We start from the raw sequence: 16,163 nt of genomic DNA on the forward strand, positions 1-16,163 counted from the left end.
TCAGTTACATTATAAGTTACATTAATACTCCATGAGATGCCGGCAAAGACTGTCTTTATGAGTGAGTCAGTCAGTCGCAAAGACTTATATTGAAATGGAAACATGGAAACAAGGATGTTGTTTTTACTTTAAATATCTTACGAGACGCAACTGACAAATGCATTGGCTAGCACTGTCATGGGAATGTCTTAAATGTTAAAAGGACAAAGACAAAAGATATCGCTTTCCTCAGCGGACATTCAAACTGATTTTGAGATTATGAATATAAGACTGACCTGAAGAATATCTCAGGCGATCTCTCTCTCTCATGATACTCTACATATTACAGTGAGTTTCAATGAAGCGACTCAACGTTCCTTCATTAATAGTTCTAAAGTGACGTTTTAGCATTAGTAATGGAGGCTTGGGCTCAACTGTTAAACTGTAAACTTGAGATTTGAATCTGTGGCAGAAGAAAGTATAGTTCCTCACAAAAGAGGGTTTTTAAAGACACTCCGTTGTTGTTCTTATTTATTTACACATTTGTGCCGTCGAACCATTGTATTAACGCAATATTACACTCATAGCTGTGCGAAATGGCTGTATATCAGCACGCTCCGAATTACAGCCGTGCTGATATACAGCCATATCGCACGGCTACTCGTGTGATATTGCTCATATATTATATTATATTATATTTACAGTAGGTGCTGTAACTTGTAATTTGCTTTAATTGTTTAAAGCAGTTTAATCACCTATTAGTCAATTTAAATAGTCTTTTAGTGTGACAATGATTTTTAAATGTACAATTAGTGTGTTTTTCAGTATAATATGAGGCCATAAAAACTGCATGTATAATAATTATACAAAAATATTAATAGTCAAATAGTATTATATTATCTAGTATATTTTAGCTGCTGTAAATGGTAATCTGCTTTAATGTTTAAGCATTTTAATCACCTTTTAGTTATCAAATATCTTTTGATGTCACAATAATTTTTAAACATACAATTTAAAGCATTTCAATATAATATTAGGCAATAAAATCAACATGCATAATAATTATACAAAAATATGATATTATTATTTAAATATATAAATATATATTCTAAGCATTTTAGTTTATATTTTTTCAGTCTTTTTAAAATGCTTTTGAAATGTACAATTTAAAGTTTTTCAATATAATATGAGGCCATAAAATGCATACAAATTTTACAAAAATAAATATGTCACACATTTGACTCAATGATTTTGAGGGACTAACATTTCATAATTTCAATAATTTGTTCTGTCCTTGTCTCTTTGCTCTGTTAGAAATGGTCAGGACGGCCACCCCCTTCCCAATGGTCTCTCTCCTCTTTGTCTTCACTGCCTTTGTCATAAGCAACATCGGCCACATCCGTCCTCAACGCACCATCCTGGCCTTCATCTCTGGAATCTTTTTCATTTTATCGGGTAAGTTGTATGTACTTTGTCATATGGAAATATAACGTATGAAAATCTGCTAAAAAGCCTTCTTGATTCTCATCATGTTTCTCATGATGTTCTCACTTTTGCAGGCCATAGTTGTGTATCCTCTTACATACTCTAGATTAGATTCTGTTTATTGATATTCAGTTTCAGTGGTGAGCTTGGTAATTCTCCACAACTCCGTCCGAAATCAGGCTGAGAATCCCACCGAGAGGTTTGCATATTTAATGAATGGTGTTCCCGATATCCATCTATGGTAATGTGCGGTACACAATATCCATTAAATGGTCCTTTTTCTCACAAACAGTAATTAATACGAGTGGTTCTCTCTGATCTAGTCAACAGAGCTCTGCCTAACAGCTGTCATTTGCATTTGGCTAATAGAAACAGATTGTCAAGAATGTCAAAGTGTGTTTAGATTTGACTAATTTGCATGCAAAGTATGTCCTAAAACAGATCTGGTGTGCATGAATGTTCTGAAAGAAATCGTTATTTAAGTATTACACTAAATACAATGTCACAAAGAATAATATTTCAGAACTGGATTGATACCAAAAATAATATTTCAATATAATTGCTAATTTTCTCAAGGTGTACCAGTACATTCAGACTGTAGCAAGGTTTTCACAGTGTGATTTTCACAGTGTGGCATAAAGACAGCTATATGGCAGAACTATATCAGTTGATTGTATCAGTTGCCTGCTGACAGCTGTACAAATCAGCCTGCAGGAACAAATTTCCCATGAAGGTTTAGAAAGCTTGTGTTTGAACAGTTCTAGAACACTGGATCAGGACTTGTTTCAAACAGCACTGTGGAATACTTGATTCTGATTGCCTAATGCTGCAAATACTTTTGTACAATTATCTGTGTGACTGATCAGTGTCCAAGGCTATTGATTTTCCACTTAGCTGTGCTTTTTTTCATGTTTCTCATATCACTCCACAGTCTCTTCTCAAATAATAACTCAAATCAACTCCATACAGAATGCAGCAGTGGTTCTCAGCTTGTTTGTCTTCTACAATATTTCCTCTGGCATGTCTGCTGATGATAAACTTTTATGGTAACACTTTATTTTGATGGTCCGCTTTAGACATTTTGTTGACTATAAGTAATGTTGCACCTACATTTCAACTAACTCTCATTAGTACAGTATTAGTAGACTGTCTGCTTAAAGGATTAGTTCACTTTAAAATGAAAATTACCCCATGATTTACTCACCCTCAAGCCATCCTAGGTGTATATGACTTTGACTTTCTTCTTTCAGACGAATACAGTCGGAGTTATATTAATAAACACCCCAATGCTTCCAAGCTTTATAATGGCAGTGAACGGGGGTCACAAGTTTGAAGCTCAAAAAAGTGCATCCATCCGTCATAAACGTGCTCCACACAGCTCCGGGGGGTTAAAGGATTAGTTCACTTTCAAATGAAAATTAGCCCAAGCTTTACTCGCCCTCAAGCCATCCTAGGTGTATATGACTTTCTTCTTTCTGATGAACATAATCAAAGAAATATTAATAAATACCCTGACGCGTCTGAGCTTTATAATGGCAGTGAACGGGACCCATGAGTATGAGCTGAAGAAAAAGCTTCCATCCACATCCATCCATCATAAACGTACTCCACACGGCTTGAAGGGGTTATTAAAGGCCTTCTGAAGAGAAGCGATTTGTTTGTATAAAAAAAAATACATATTTAAACAAGTTATGAAGTCAAATATCTAGCTTCCACCAGACCGCCTTCCGTATTCAAATTATGCAAAAACGGAACTAGCGCCGCGTTGAAGTCCACTATAAGAAGAATAATCCTGGTATGTTTTCATCAAAAACCTTAATTTCTTTTCGACTGAAGAAAGAAAGACATAAACATCTTGGATGACATGGGGGTGAGTAAATTATCAGGAAATTTTAATTTGAAAGTGAACTAATCCTTTAATAAAGGTCTTCTGAAGTGAAGCAATGCGTTTGTGTAAGAAAAATATCCATATTTAACATGTAACTTACGCGACACCATGACGTACTACGCGACATCCTACGTTGTACATCACGTAGTACATCATGACGTCGCGTAAGTTATGCTTTAGATGTAAGTAGAATCCGTTTGGCCGGAAGCTAGTTATTTTACTTTATAACATGTTAAATATGGAAATTTTTCTTACACAAAGCATCGTTTCACTTCAGAAGGCCTTTATTAACCCCCCGAAGCCATGTGGAGTACGTTTATGAAGGATGGATGCACTTTTTTGAGCTTAAAACTTGTGACCCCCGTTCACTGCCATTATAAAGCTTGGAAGCGTCAGGGTGAAAGAAGAAGAAAGAAGAAAGTCATATACACCTAGGATAGCTTGAGGGTGAGTAAATCATGAGGCAATTTTCATTTTAAAGTGAAGTAATCCTTTAATATCTGCTAACATGTTATTGTGATGGTCCCAAAACAGACATTCTACTGACTATAAGTAACTTTTTAAGTAGATGTCAACTTATTCTACTAACCCTAACCCCTTATTCTACCAACCCTAACCCTACCCATAATAGTCTACTAATACTCAACTAATACTCTGAGAGTTAGTTGACATGTAGGTGCAACATTACTTATTTTCAACAGAATGTCTAAAGGGGACCATCAAAATAAAGTGTAAACACTTAGTCTTAATAAAGTTTCCAAACTTTTTTTATTAACAGAAACTAGGAGTAAACTTAAAAGTAATTTTGATATCAGAAGTTCAGAAAACTGCATGTTCTTAATTAAAAGCTTAATTGAGGAAAAAGAAAAACAAAGACATTTGATGTCAGTTTTTTGTAGTTTTTATCATTTTAATTAATTTATTTTAATTATTAGAATATTTATTTTTTATTCCTTCAATTTATTTTCAAATATTAAGCAGCTTTTTTTTCAGCACTGATGATAATAATAAATGTTAATGATGCTGAAAATTCAGCTTTGCCATCACAGTAATAAATCACATTTTAAAATATATTCAAATAGAAAACATTTTGTTTGAAAATGTAATAATATTTCACAATATTACTGTTTCTACTGCTTTTTGATCAAATAAATGCATTAAAACAATTAAAAATCTTACCAACCCCAAACTTTTGAACGGTAGTGTACATTGTAGTGTACATTTCACATAATACAATAATTTCAACTCGATAACTATGAGCAGAAATTTCTATATTAATAATAAATACAGCTTAGTCTCTCACTTATAGCTTAATTGCAGCACTTAATTTGCACTTCTACGCGATACCATTTACACTCCAATCAAAACAATCAACATTTGCTAATTAGAATACAGTAAATCATTGAGTGGCTGTTAAAATCTAATTTGCCTCACCGTCTTCATTAGATATCAGGAAATGAACAAAGAGGGAAAAGCAAGGAGTCAGCAGCGGTAGAATCAGCAAGCTCCCCAATCGTTTGCATAGGGGGTGGGGCAGAGCCCGGTCAACATGTCCCATGTGTTGCAGCCGATGCGGCTCTAATGCATGCACTACTGCAGTTTAATAATAATGGATTTTGTAATGCAGGAGAAAGTACGACTGCAGATTACTGTAGCAGCAGCGGCAGACGCCCAGCGCTGTGCCGTGTAGCGCTGCATCAGGTGCTAATGTTACATTTAGCTCAGCATTTTGTACTACAGAATTATTAATAAAGCACAAGACACCACAACAGCGCTGTTGCAAAGTGCTGAACACAGACAACGCTGCAAAAAAAAAAAAAAAAAAAAAACACACAGCCTGTGATGTTCTAGACTGTAGTTTACCATTGTATAGAAGCCGGGTATATCCAGTTTGAATAGTCTCTATGCATCTTGCTTTTGCTTGGTTTACTGGAAATATATGCCCTAATGTGACACAGCAGTTTAACATCCAATGTCTTGCATTTCTAATGTGAAAAGGAAATATGTATGCACATTCCTTGTCGATATTAGCAGCATAGACAGCTGGCAGTGACAGACTGCGATAATGTGTTTGATTATGCCAGGGGCTTTTCCTTACCGCTGTCTCTCTCTTTCTCCTGCGCCCTAAAATTACCGCAGCAGAGCTTTCTCCATCATAACACAGCAACATTTGAGCACACTATAAATGTTAATGTCTCCTGTTATGACAGTTTGCGTGTTGGTGCACTGCTTTATCGTTCACTCTCCGCACAGAGCTTTCGGGAAGAAAAGAGTGTTGACTATATAGTACTGTAATAGGAAAACACTGCGGTATCAACGCTTTGTTTAGGCATATTGCATGTTTGTGCATATTTGCTTCTTTCATTTGTCATTTTCATTAAAAGCTTTTAGTCTCCTTTGTGTGTATATAATAGTTTCTCTCGTTACTAATGCATACTTATTTTCCAGAACCCCTTCACATAATATATGATACCTCAAATTATGTGGCTTGTTGAGGAAAGGTGTGCTATTAACTTTCTAATTGGAATGATTTACACGTTATAAAACAGCACAGAACACTCTGGAAACCATATAGCAACACCTTGGCAACCACACACAACACTAGTATCATGGCAAGAACATTTTTACAAGCACTACTTATATTGAATAAAAAATCAAAGTATTATTGCCTTGGTGGTACCCCAATTCTTTCCCAAAGACTTTAGTCCCTTTAAATAACCACCTAGCAACCACACAGAACACCCTAGCAAGCACATAGTTATCACCATAACACCCTAGCAACCACATATCAATACATAAACAATCATTTAGCGACAGCAGTCACAAATTTTGCATTTGCAAGCACCATTCACATTTTCTTTAGAAAGTGTTTCCAGAAAAAAACTTTTTAAACTCAATAAACCAGCCTAAGCTAGGCTGGTCTTTTAGCTGGTCTTATAGGTGTTTGAGGCACTACGCTTGGCCTAGGCTTGGAGACCGACTAGCTAAGACCAGGTTAAACCATCTAAGACCAGCAAACCAGAGACTGGCCAGGCTGGTCTTTTGGCTGGATCTTTTAGATTGATTTTGGACACTTTTCTTCTGGTCAGGCTAGTCCAGCTAAACACAAGCCTTTCCAGGTTTTTTTTTAACAGTTTAAACCATCTAACACCAGCATACCAAAGCCTGGTTAGGCTGGGAGACCATCTTATAGCTAAGACTAGCTTAAACCATCTAAGACCAGCAAACCAGAGACTGGTCTTTTGACTGCAGTCCAACTAAACACAAGTTTGGCGAGGCTGGGAAACCATCTTAAATCAGCTTAGACCATCTTAGAACAGACAACCATTTTTCAGGAGGGTTGTTTCTGATCATTTATTTATTCATTTATTTATTGCATGATTTACCCTTTATTCTGCCATGATTTACTGCCTTTATCCTCTTTTACTCTTTCTCTCAGGTTTGAGTTTAGTGGTCGGTTTGGTGCTGTATATCTCCAGTATCAACGATGAAGTGATGAACAGGCCTCGAGAGCCAGAGCAATTCTTTCACTACCACTATGGCTGGTCGTTTGCCTTTGCTGCCAGCTCCTTCCTGCTCAAAGAGGTCAGTCACAGAGACCAGCTACTGTTAACACTTGAGCTGACTGCGTGTGTACTCTTATCACAGAGCTCAGTTCATTAATATGCAGCTGTGTTAACAGCTTTCTCTGCTAAACCAATAGGTCTGCCCTCATCAGTATGCATTAATTTTAGCCTAGCTTTTGCTGGGGTGAAGGCTACACATTTCCGTTATGCTGCATATATGCTAATTCAGTAAGTTCAGTGCAGCAATTTGTAAATGTCAGCATCTAGTGTCTGCAGTAACCTCAACTATAGACAGTGGGGTCCAAAGTCTAAAATCACTCATTAAAAAAAATAATAATAATTTAAACATGGAAATAAAGTTTTAGGATTAAACTGAAATGCAAAATACTGTAGAAGCATTATCACTTGTAATCTCAGACCCTCTGATATATGCATATACTAATACAGAACCATCATAAACTATAGTACAGCCTACAATCATACCGATAGCTATACTACTATAGCACAAACTCTAAGACTGTTCAAACGTTTTGGTTCGGTGATATTTTTTGAAAGAAGTCTCTTATGCTCAGCAAGACACATTGTATATATATAATCGAACAGAACAACCAAACAATATCCGACGAGGACAGACAATGAACAGAAAGAAACACAGGGCTTAAATAACCAGGCAAACTAATCCAAAAAATCAAGAAGGCATGACCTTGCGCCTTATTAATAACAAACATGAAATATACAAAGAGTCCAACAAAGTAGGGCGGGATGGGGCTTAGGTGGGGGAATCAGAGCAGGCACAGACAACCACAGGATCCAGGGAGGAGCAGACAACAGGAAGAGCCAGGAAGGAGACAACTTAGGCATAAGCCAAGGTGGCGATAGCCAGAGGTGGACCCAGGACAGAATCCCTAGCCGGAATCCCAGGACGTAAGCCCACGGCGCAGTCAAGGAAGGGAGGAGCCATGGTGGAGACTTGACAGGTGGAACCAGGGAAACGACCGACCTAGATGGAGCCGATGGTGGTGAAGTCCCAGGCAGAGCTGAAGTGACCAGGTGACACCGAAGGTCCTGGAGAACAAGGCTGGACTAGCAGCCGAGGTGAAGCCAGGGTGCCAAAGGACTGAGGTGGAGCCAGAGGGAAGACAGAGCTCGACAGAGCCAATGGGGTGGAGGGATGAGTCGCAGACGAAGGCAGAACGATGACTGACCAAGGCGGAGCAGGAGGGAAGAGGAAGCCTGGTGGAGCTGTAGGGATGATGGATGATTAGGGTCTCAATAAAAAGCTTAAAGGGATAGTTCACCAAAAAATGAAAATTCTGTCATCATTTACTCACCCTCAAGTTGTTCCAAACCTGTATACATTTCTTTGTTCTGTTGAACACAAAGGAAGATATTTTGAAGAAAGTTTGTAACCAGGCTGCTTTGGGGCACCATTGACTTCCATAGTAGGAAAAAAAAAATCCTATGGAAGTCAATGGTGCCCCAGAACTGTTCAGTTTCCCACATTCTTCAAAATATCTTCCTTTGTGTTCAACAGAACAGGATGGACAGACAATGAACAGAAAGAAACACAGGGCTTAAATAGCCAGGCAAACTAATCCAAAAAATCAAGAAGGCATGACCTTGCGCCTTATTAATAACAAACATGAAATATACAAAGAGTCCAACAAAGTAGGGTGGGTTGGGGCTTAGGTGGGGGAATCAGAGCAGGCACAGACAACCACAGGATCCAGGGAGGGGACAGAGCCAATGGGGTGGAGGGATGAGTCGCAGACGAAGGCAGAGCGACGACTGATCAAGGCGGAGCAGGAGGGAAGAGGAAGCCTGGTGGAGCCCTAGGGATGATGGATCCAGGTGGATCTGAGTGGACGAGGAGCCACGGTGGAGCCAACAGGTTGATGGACAGATGTGGAGTGACGGACTCTAAGATTCTAGGTGGAAAAAACAGGTCGGCAGTCCAGGGTCAAACTAACAAACAATCAGCCCGAGGTGGATATACAATGCACCAAGCAGGCAACAAAGGAGAAGATGAAGGGCTGATGAGAGGCAGTGAGGACAGGGCTGAAGGACTGGGCAGTCCAGACTGGGGGTTAATAAATGGCCTTACTGGCCAATAGAGAGGACAGACAGACTTCTCAGGGACGGCCCTCTAGACCGTTGCGGAACAGGCAGGCATCTCAGAAATGGCCTCCTTGGTCAATGCGGAACAGACAGAATTCTTCAGAACAGGCAGAGGAGGCGAGAGTCGGAGGCAGGGTGGGAACATCAAAGTCATCAATAACACAGTGCTGGGTGACAAAACAGGCTCAGTGCAGGGCAACGAAACAGGCATTGTGCTTTCTTCATACTCCTCAAACAATATAAGGGGTGCTGAGTTCAGCACACTTATATCTGCATTAGTTGAAGGGACAGGGCTCCACTCCATCCCCTCATATTACACCAGTATTCCTTTGGTGACAGACGATGTTGCCGTCTCATGCACCTGGTCAGATGCGTTAAGCTCAGGCTCTGGGGCGATATAAGGCTCAGGTGTCGACTCTGGTATCGTGGCAGGCTGCGGTGGGCTCTGCCTTTCTGTCCGCTGGGTTGGTGGCGGCAGGTGGCACAAAGTGCGTGGCATGTTGCATTTTGATCTTCCATCTCGCCGATGGTAAAGGGGGACCTACAGTGAAACAGGAACCAGTCCACGAATCGTAGTGTACTGGATGGACAAGGTCCGAAAATTCCTCTGTGTGTCTCTCGAGGGAACAGTCCCCCCGGGATAGGAGATAGGATATGAACTGCCGCTAGATCCATGTCTTCGTCTGTCCTTCTGTCACTTGCGGTTACAGCAATGAATAAAAAAGAGCTGGATCTAAATGCAGCAGTTAGTGTTTAATAAAAAAAAAATCAAACATAACAACAACTGCATATATATATATATATATATATACACACATACACGCACAGGTATATGATCACACTTTAGTTTAGGGTCCAATTCTTTAGGGTCTCAATAAAAAGCTTAAAGGGATAGTTCACCCAAAAATGAAAATTCTGTCATCATTTACTCACCCTCAAGTTGTTCCAAACCTGTATATATTTCTTTGTTCTGTTGAACACAAAGGAAGATATTTTGAAGAAAGTTTAACCAGGCTGCTTTGGGGCACCATTGACTTTCATAGTAGGAAAAAAAATACTATGGAAGTCAATGGTGCCCCAGAACTATTCAGTTTCCCACATTCTTCAAAATATCTTCCTTTGTGTTCAACAGAACAAAGAAATTTATACAGGTTTGGAACAACCCGAGGGTAAATGATGACAGAATTTTCATTTTTGGGTGAACTATCCCTTTAATAATAGTTAGTAAGGTAGTTGTTAAGTTTAGGTATTGGTTAAGATGAAGAGATAGAATAAGGTCATGCAGAATAAGGCATTAATATGTGCTTTATAAGTACTAATAAACAGCCAATATCCTAGTAATATGCATGCTAATAAGCAACTACTTCATATTGAGAATTAGACCCTAAACTAAAGTGTAATTCTAATATGCTGATTTGGTGCTCAAGAAACATTTCTTACTATCATAATTGTTGAATACAGTTGCTTAATATTTTTTGGAAACCTTGATACATGGATTATTTAATGAATAGAAAGTTCAAAAGAACAGTATTCGAAATAGAAATCTTTTCTGACATTAGAAATGTCTTTACAGTCACTGTGTGTCCTTGCTGAATAAAAAGTATTGTTTTGTTTCAAAAATCATACTTACCTCAAACTTTTGAATGGTAGTGTTCAAAAGCTCACTGGTAAATATAATGAAATATTTGTGACTGATATTTGTTCTTGCAAAAAAACATATTTTATTTTATTTTATTTTATTTTATTTTACGTTTATTCCATAAAACTACATGAATACATTAGTTTTGAATGGCTGTCAATGGAAAAAGATGCTTTTTGCTCCCAGATGGTATAGGTTACGGCTAAATGGGTCATGTCAAGCAGCCAAACCTTGACCCCTTGGGTGACGAGCATTTTTAATTGGTTAGTTTTCTAATTTAAAAAAAAGGCACAAGCTCGACTCCTGCCTTTTTTTTTTTTTTTTTTTGCATAGGACTTTTACTGAGAAAGGTGCAGTTTCTCAGAACATCTATTTGCAGTGATAGCTGTTAGCTTGTAGGAACATTTTATCCGTGAATTTAAAATGAACTGAATAACGTGAACTGAATAACAAGTGATTTTGTTTTGCTAGGGTGCTGGGGTCATGTCTGTGTATCTCTTCATGAAACGTTACGCCGAGGAGGAGATGTACCGGCCCCACCCTGCGCTGTATCGCCCTCGTCTGTCTGAATGCAGTGACTACAGCGGCCAGTACCTGCACCCAGACTCATGGCCTCCTCCTCAGCGCGGACGCAGCGGCTCCGAGGTGTCCAGCGACATCTCCATTCAGCTCAACCAGGCCCCGCTGCCTCCGCCTAAAAGCGGCCCCTCCAATCCGCCCTCTTCCTCGGGCCCCTCCTCCGGGGCCAGCTATCACCTCCCACCTGCTTCTTCCTCCTCTTCCTCTTCCTATCCTCACACCATCCACTCCTCCCATTCTGGTGGCCATGCCCCTCAGTCCCTCCCAATGGCCACACCCCCATCCGCTGTCCCGCCCCCTCGCTACCACGCACATATGCGTATGAGCGCCTCTCCGTGTTAGAGTTCCTCCGTATGCGATACCTAAACAGAAATATGTGCATAACATTAGCTAAGAGGAAAACAGGGGCTTTTAGTACTCCAGAGACTATGGGAGAAAATTGGAGAAAAGGGTGCTAAGTTGAAAAGAGGTAGACAAGGAAGCACTTCACTTACAATTCTGTGCCTGAATGACGTTTTAACAGATTCTCAGAGCGAGATTAATAAGTGAGGGAATAGCATTTATACATATAGAAAGAATGTATGGAGGAAGAAGAAAACAGGAAAAAAGTACAAAATACTGACTTGCTGAAAATAGTTGAGAACAATTGTATACATATTTAAATTTGTATGTAAAATGTTTAAATCTTATTGCACACCACAACAGCATTTTCATCCACTCATACCTCATATATCATGAGCATCATGAGGCTATTTATATCATTTCTTGTTTATACAGAAGCAAAAAGACACGGATGTGCCCCAAAGGTGGCAGATTTTGGTGTCGCAGATTTATTTCAGTGGGCAAGATGCATCATTTCTGTACATAATGTATCAAGAGCAGTAGTCATCTAGTGTAGTCCAACATATTTACCTATGTTTTATCATGCGGGCAAAAGTGCAGGGGGTCCGATTTGTCCTTTACAATCAATTTGTAATGTTTTTAGATTTGTACATCAGGGTAGATGTTCTACAAAGCTGGCTGATGTTTCCTTACTGGGATGTTGTACGCTTGGCCCCACGGCCCTCAATATGCCTTGTGTTTTCTTGTGCTCTCATATTCAAAAAAATGTTTTCAAAAAAAAAAAAAAAAAAAAACAGAAAAAAGTTTAGCAGTGATATAGCACGATACAAAAAGGAAACGTTTGAACATACTAAACATATTTACCTTAACCTAAAATGGAGGCTGACTCCTATATGAATGCCGGAGATTTACTCTCCTTCACTGTTCAGTCATCATCTTAAAAATGCAGCCGTTCTCTTTTATTATTATTAATATTATCACTACAACTATTAATTGAATTGTTTATTATACAAAATGAATTGTAAACGTGTTATATTATTACAGAAGCTATTGTAAATCAGTCCTGTGCGTGTTGCAGCAGTATTTCAGAGATCATGTTTTAGAGTAATGAAAAAAAAGAACAGAAATTATCATGAGGAATCTTTCAGTAGCACAAAGCAATATGTTATGGTTTTGTTTTCCACCTTGAGTGAACGGTTGTTCTGCCCCTGGTATCTTGCGCCATCTACTGGTCAAGCATTAATAGTGCATCAAAACAAGCACTGAAGTACTAGCTACAGTATATGAAATCTGTATTCGATTCATTGACTAAAATGAGGCAGATGAGTCAGCATTTCCATACCTGGTGCCTGCGGATGCTGCATCGATTGAGCAATGCAGTAAAGACAATTTGTACAGTATAATTATTATTATTCCACCAAAGCCCTTTTCCTAATCCATAAACATTGACCTTTGTAGAAAAATATCCCTAAATAAATATTAACTAATAAATATGATCATAATTATCTGTTATGCCCTATTTTCGTGCACAAAAGCTTGAAATATTTTCCAGAGAGTTATATCTGATAGAGTTCATTATTGCGTGTAAATATTATAAAGATAAATAGTTATGAAATATGAGTAGTTATAAAGAACAGGACTGGTTCCTGCTGGATAGTAAAGAAATAAGAATAACCATTTATATTATAGCCATATTACAAGTGAAATATGCAGAAGTGAAAGTATGATATATGGACAATTAAAAGAGCAAGAGGAATGATTTTTGATCCTAATATTTATTCAAGCATTGCTGATGGTACAAATTTAGTCTGCTTTTAAGTCTCAAACGTGTGAATATCTGTTTTTGTTTCTCGTCTTTTGCTAATAATTGCGTTATAATGATCTTTCTGCTCTCACGATTCCAGTTGACATTTGTTGTTGTTGCGGTTTACGCTGAGGGTCTGGCTTATAAATATGTATGTACCATTTTGCATGACATTTTTTCATCTTCATACCCTTTTCCTTTTTTTTTTTTTTTTTTAAATCATCCCTGTTGGCTGTCCTTTGTCTTGATTTGTCTCTCTCAAAGTCCCATTAAGCTAAAGCTGCCTCACTCATTTGACATGTCTTTTGCTCTTTTACCCCTCATTTCTCTCTCTTTTCTCTCTCAGCCTTCCTGTCTTTAGTTTTCTGTTTTTCGGTTATCAGTTTTGCATGCCTTTCATTCCATAATGCCAAAGCAATTGTGCCTGATACTTAAGATGATGATGACAGTTATTATTATTATTACTATTATTATTATTATTATTAAAACTGTGGCATTTCTTCTTTGTAATCTTGAATTTGCTAAATAAAACTTAAGAAACTGAAAAATATCGCACATTAAATGACTTGTATTTTATGCACAATGCATTTCTAATGCACTTACTGACTGTATGCTTGTACTTTAATTTGTTATTTAAAAATGCAGGGCAAAATTTGTTGTGTTTGACCCCATAAATACAGCTTAAATGACTGATTCTATTATAATTACAATTTCATTATATTCTTGAGAAACAAGTATTCTGTGAATTGAAAAAAATAATCAGGGGAAAATATGTAAAAACATGTCCAGTCACAGTTCACCCTAAAATAAATAAATAAAAAAGTGACTAATTTGCTGATTGATTAAGCTTATTTAAGATCATTAAGATTCTTTCCATTGTGACAATTTTCAAATTATTTTTAAAAAACATTTTAAAAATGGCAAAGATGATTATAGTACAGTACGAAAAATGTGAATAGTATCTAAATAATTGTATTTTTTTTTTTTTTTTTTTGCATTATAATGAGAATGAGGGGCTGCTTAATTATAGAATGTCATAATTTAAAAAAAAAAAAAAAAATTACATAATATAATTTCTTTTCTTTTTCCTGACTTTAGGGTGAACTATGACCGACATGTTTCATGAGATTCACCCTGCTAGTTTTTGAGATTTTAACTTCAGTTTGAACAGTTTCACTAAAAATCAGTTGAAAAACAGGTAAGTTGTCTGTGTTTAAGGGGTTCATGACCGGAAGAAGTTATTGATCACATAGTGAATTTCAGCCTTTTGGTTTTTATTAAAGCAATAAGCCCTGTGAAGCCATGGCTTACAGTGAATTCACAAGCGGAGTGCCTAAAACCCCCTTAGCTGTTATAAATTCATTGTAAACCACTGCTTTTATAAAACAGTTACCAAAAAATATTTAAGCCAAAAAGTATGTATCAATTCAACTTTCATGAAGTAAAATCATTAAAAGCTTTCCTTCCGCTGGAAAAAATAGTCCCTGACCATGAACAGCAACAGAAGTTACATTTATTACGCCATTAGATGGCGGCAAAGATTGTCCTTATGTGAGCGTCACTCAGACTTTTATATTGAAACTTGTCGTGAAAACGGAACAAGACGCAAATGACAAATGCTTTGACTATCGCTGTCAGTGTCAGTGTTATCACTAATTAAATGTTAAAAAGGACGAGATCGCAGTGGACATTCAAATGGATTTTTATTATGAACATAGGACTGACCTGAAAGAAAATGCTAAATTTGAATGCAGGTAATAAACTCAATATCTCTCTCACAATACTCTTCATAATGCAGTAAGCTTCAATGAACATAATCAATTGAGAACAAAATTATGTTTACGTTGCTAAGAGTGGTTGCCAAGACAGACGCAGCAACATACACACTCAGTGGCGCAGCGATACTTATGTTATGCGGTCAGCTGTATGTTTTTGGGAATTTTACAACGGCTTCGAACGTGGCTCAACCAATTAGAATCAAGGGCCGGAACTATCCGTTTTATAAAATGTGGTTTAATGGTTTTCTTTATTGTTTGACAAGTCATTTTCAAATCATTTTCATGTTTCGTATTGCATTTCTTAATATTCTCAGCAGTTTAAAAAACAACATAGAAAAAGGCCAATGCTAGGTGGTTTTATTACAGAAATTTTGCCTGTGGACATTGAAAGTATCTCTTTTAAGCTTTAAACAAAACCAGAGTTAATAGATCTCTATAATCAGATGACAATGTAAGCATGTCTGTGGGGCAGGAACTGTGGGGCAAATGAGTGACTAGGTGACTTGGTTGTGGAGAAATGAGTAAACTGTGGAGGAGTGTGTGAATTGATGGGTCAGTGCATCAGCAATGAGCACTTGCTAATGTTTGGCCCATGTGCTTTAGATTCAGTATCGACTTCATGCGTAAAATTCTATTGATTCCTGCTTTCTCATGTCTAACTTTGAGAGAATGGCCTTGAAAGACCTTGGGAAATTTACCCAGAGCGCTCAATGCACCATGCTTGTAAGGAAAGGCTCCCTGTTGTTTAAAGCTACAATCGCATTATTGCTGCAACAGCATCACTTGAATCAGAGGAATTGCTTTCATGGCATAAATACCCTGGTGACAGAATAAACACCCACATGAATAAGGAACCACAGTCTCTAATACATGCATCTCTCAATGTGTTCAAACCACAGGGATGTTTGAAGCACTACATAACTGAGTGCTGATTATCAGTGCTTCTTCTCTACCTGAAGATGTGTGGGCGAACAGTGGCTGTGTC

At 37.8% G+C, this 16,163-nt stretch overlaps 1 protein-coding gene across 1 annotated transcript in view; it reads left to right on the forward strand.

Annotated features, from left to right (window-relative positions):
* cacng7a (calcium channel, voltage-dependent, gamma subunit 7a) overlaps positions 1-13,950 on the forward strand; it is a 28,121-nt gene extending 14,171 nt beyond the window's left edge. Inside the window, exons 4-6 of the mRNA XM_051873583.1 lie at positions 1,294-1,434; positions 6,792-6,937; positions 11,147-13,950. Coding sequence (XP_051729543.1) covers positions 1,294-1,434; positions 6,792-6,937; positions 11,147-11,596 — 737 coding nt within the window. The 3' untranslated portion in view covers positions 11,597-13,950. The remainder of the gene's footprint in view (positions 1-1,293; positions 1,435-6,791; positions 6,938-11,146) is intronic.
* Positions 13,951-16,163: the final 2,213 nt, after the last annotated feature.

Source organism: Ctenopharyngodon idella, chromosome 19 (assembly GCF_019924925.1).
Source record: "Ctenopharyngodon idella isolate HZGC_01 chromosome 19, HZGC01, whole genome shotgun sequence".
In the NCBI taxonomy this organism is placed as follows: domain Eukaryota; kingdom Metazoa; phylum Chordata; class Actinopteri; order Cypriniformes; family Xenocyprididae; genus Ctenopharyngodon; species Ctenopharyngodon idella.